Here is a 3,113-nt window from a genome sequence, read left to right as displayed (position 1 = left end):
GTCTCAAAGGAAAGGAAGGGGGCCTGTAGTTTTATAGAGGAAGATAGAGTCATCTTTGAATCTTTACCAGAGTTGTGACAAAAATGGACATCGAGGCATAAGGAAGAAGGGTGGTTCTTCTGAGGTTAGTTCTTTCTGGAACACAAATGTGTAGGATGGGACATTCTTAATCACCACTAATCTATGACCACTAATTCCCTATTCCACTGAAAAAGTACTTTTATCTGCATTGTCTACTGTTTTGTTCAATATCCACTGAATAAGAGCTCAAGTGATCAATTCCTTTTGAAAGTCATCTCTAAGAAGTAATACTAATTACTTTGAAGATAATTATTTTTTCTTTCATTACACAATGAAAATGATCTAAAACCATTGTTGTAGTTTTGTTTGTACCTATAACTGGAAGCCAAATTAAATGCTCAGTTTCAATTACAGTGACTCTATGTGCATATATACATACATGCATAAGATGGTATTTATGGTTGCCCATCATTTTCATATCATTAGTTATAAGCATCCCATATTAGCAGATGTATTGTTTGAGCATATTTTTTAATGTCACTCAAATATTTTTGGTAGGAAGAAATATAGAAAAATGAAAGCGAGAACTAGTCAGCTTCTTTTTTGTTGCTTCTTTAAAGTTCATATTGAGAGCTGTGGTGAGTCCGGGTCTCAGCGCATCTTCCTCTCCCAGGACGGAGGGCCTGCTGTCCACATCTCTTCAGTGAGCAAGGCACTACCAAAAAAGTCTAGTATGCTTGATCCTGGCCTGGGTACATGGAACCCAAGTGCCCTGGAGGAGAGCTACAGTGCTCAGGCACCTTCCAGAGGTGATGGCAAGAAGCTGCCAGAATACAAGATGGTGGTTGTGGGTGCAAGTGGTGTGGGCAAGAGCGCACTGACCATCCAGCTGAACCATGAGTGCTTTGTGGAAGACCATGATCCCACCATCCAGGATTCCTACTGGAAGGAGGTGATCCTGGAGCAAGGCAGCTGCATTCTGAATGTGCTGGATACGGCCGGGCAAGCGGCTCACAAGTCCCTGCGTGATCAGTGCTTGGCTTCTGGGGATGGTGTGCTGGGTGTCTTCGCCCTCGATGATCCCTCATCGCTAACCCAGCTGCAGCAGATGCGGGCCACCTGGAGCCCTCACTATACCCGGGCCCTCGTCCTTGTGGGCAACAAGTGCGACCTTGTGACCACCAGCGGAGATGCTCATGCTGCTGCTATAGCCCTTGCCAAGAGCTGGGGGGTCCCTTTCGTGGAGACCTCGGCTAAAACACGGCAAGGTGTGGAGGAGGCCTTTTCCTTGCTCATCCATGAGATCCAAAAGGCCCAGGAGGCTGAGGCAGCATTACGTGCAGCTAAAGCCCGGCGCCAAAAGGTCATGTGCAAGTGTGGCTGCTCTGTAGCCTGAAGGTCAAGAAGAGTGGACCATCCCCCAGGCCAGGGTGATGCTTCCTTGATATGAGAACCCTGAGCAACTAACTGTGTGAGACACTGGGTGTACTTGGGATAGACGGGCTCCTCTTCTGGGGAGGTTTTCATTCGGTGAGGGGCTTCTTGTTAATATGGAATATATTCTTGGTTATGTTCTGTCAGATAGAGAGATTATTATGCAAAACAAAATAAAAGTTCTCAGTTTCAAAACAATAAAGTTCATATTTGTTGAAGTTATTTATTTATGAACTATGAAGAATTTTGACCTGAATCTCTGGGGCCAATGGTAGCAGAACAAGAATTATGTACCTATTGGTGAAAATTGTTATATGAGAATTATCAAAGTGAATAGATATTTGGCATAGTAATTATGAGGTAAATGGTTATGGAGTAAAAGACAATACTTTAAAAAATTAATGCCATCTTCCTGGCTGGCGTAGCTCGGTGGATTGAGTGCGGGCTGCGAACCAAAGCATCGCAGGTTTGATTCCCAGTCAGGGCACATGCCTGGGTTGCAGGCCACAGCCCCCAGCAACTGCACATTGATGTTTCTCTCTCTCTCTCATTCTCCTTCCCTTCCCTTTCTAAAAATAAATAAATAAAATCTTTAAAAGAAAATTTAATGCCATTTTAGTGATATGCAAAACCAGGGATTAGATCAAAACTCATAAATATTTGTAAGGTTTTCTCTTGCCCTGTTGTCTTAGGCTGGGTTCTCATGCCAGGACTAAGAAAGATGAGAAGGCCAAAAGGAAGATCTTGGAAATGACTCAGAGGCAACTTCCTTGGATAATTGGAATTCCTTCTACTAACCTTGATATTATAGTTCTTCATGGTTTTATACTTCACTTGTTCAGATAATAACAACAGGTAAGTATTCATTGAGAAGGATAAAGTAACTGGTACTTGATTGCCTGCTGTATACAACAAACACACACACACACACACACACAATCTCATTAGGTTATGATGTCTGTGATATCACAATGTCCATAGCAGTACTAATCAAATTGTGACCTGGCATTATTGTAGAACCTGGTTGAAAGTACGTATTCTCAGGCCCCATCCCAGATCAAAATAAATAAGAATTTCTGGAATCTGTGACTTACCAAGTTACCCAGGTAATTCTTATAAAACTAAAATTGTGAAGTACTGGTTTATGCCATTGTACTGAATAGAAAAAAGAGTCAGAAATTAGAAACAACCAACCTAATTCCACACAGCTAGTGAGTTGCAGAATGGGAATGGGTATTGAAATGAACAAATACACTCTTGTCATTGCCAACTCTTGTATCTTTACTTCACTAATTCACAAATCATTTCTGTAACCAGCCTGACTGCCCAGTCTTTCCTGTTTCACTTGTTCTGTGACCTCATCCGTCCCATCAATATATTAATCTCCCAACTTACTCCTTATTGACCAACACTTATTTTACTGTCTTCTCTGTAAAGTTTAGGTCCGTGGTGAATCATTTCATCCGCTTTATTTCTAAATAATATCCTAAACTCCGTTACTAGATTTTCCTTGTATTACATCTCATGGGTGAGACTCTCCAATCAACTGGATATCAACTGCGGTTGTGATGGCAGCTTGGCAGTGCTGGGAATAAACAACACAACTTGAAGCACAGGCTCCATGAAGATCACTGACCACAGCTGGATCTTAGCAATGT

The 3,113-nt window shown here is 42.0% G+C and overlaps 1 protein-coding gene across 1 annotated transcript; it reads left to right on the top strand.

Annotated features, from left to right (window-relative positions):
- Positions 1-595: 595 nt before the first annotated feature.
- LOC123818727 (GTPase ERas-like) lies at positions 596-1,417 on the top strand. The gene has a single exon (XM_045838935.1). It carries the CDS (start codon positions 596-598, stop codon positions 1,415-1,417), a length of 822 nt encoding a protein of 273 aa, XP_045694891.1.
- The last annotated feature ends 1,696 nt before the right edge of the window (positions 1,418-3,113 follow it).

This window comes from Phyllostomus hastatus, unplaced genomic scaffold (genome assembly GCF_019186645.2).
Source record: "Phyllostomus hastatus isolate PE091 unplaced genomic scaffold, TTU_PhHast_1.1 phas_contig_29, whole genome shotgun sequence".
NCBI lineage: Eukaryota > Metazoa > Chordata > Mammalia > Chiroptera > Phyllostomidae > Phyllostomus > Phyllostomus hastatus.
Note: the sequence above shows the minus strand (reverse complement) of the source record. Positions and strands in the feature narration are given on the sequence as shown.

Excerpts from the sequence above, each read along its gene's own strand:
- LOC123818727 (XM_045838935.1), top strand. The coding sequence starts at position 596 with ATGAAAGCGAGAACTAGTCAGCTTCTTTTTTGTTGCTTCTTTAAAGTT.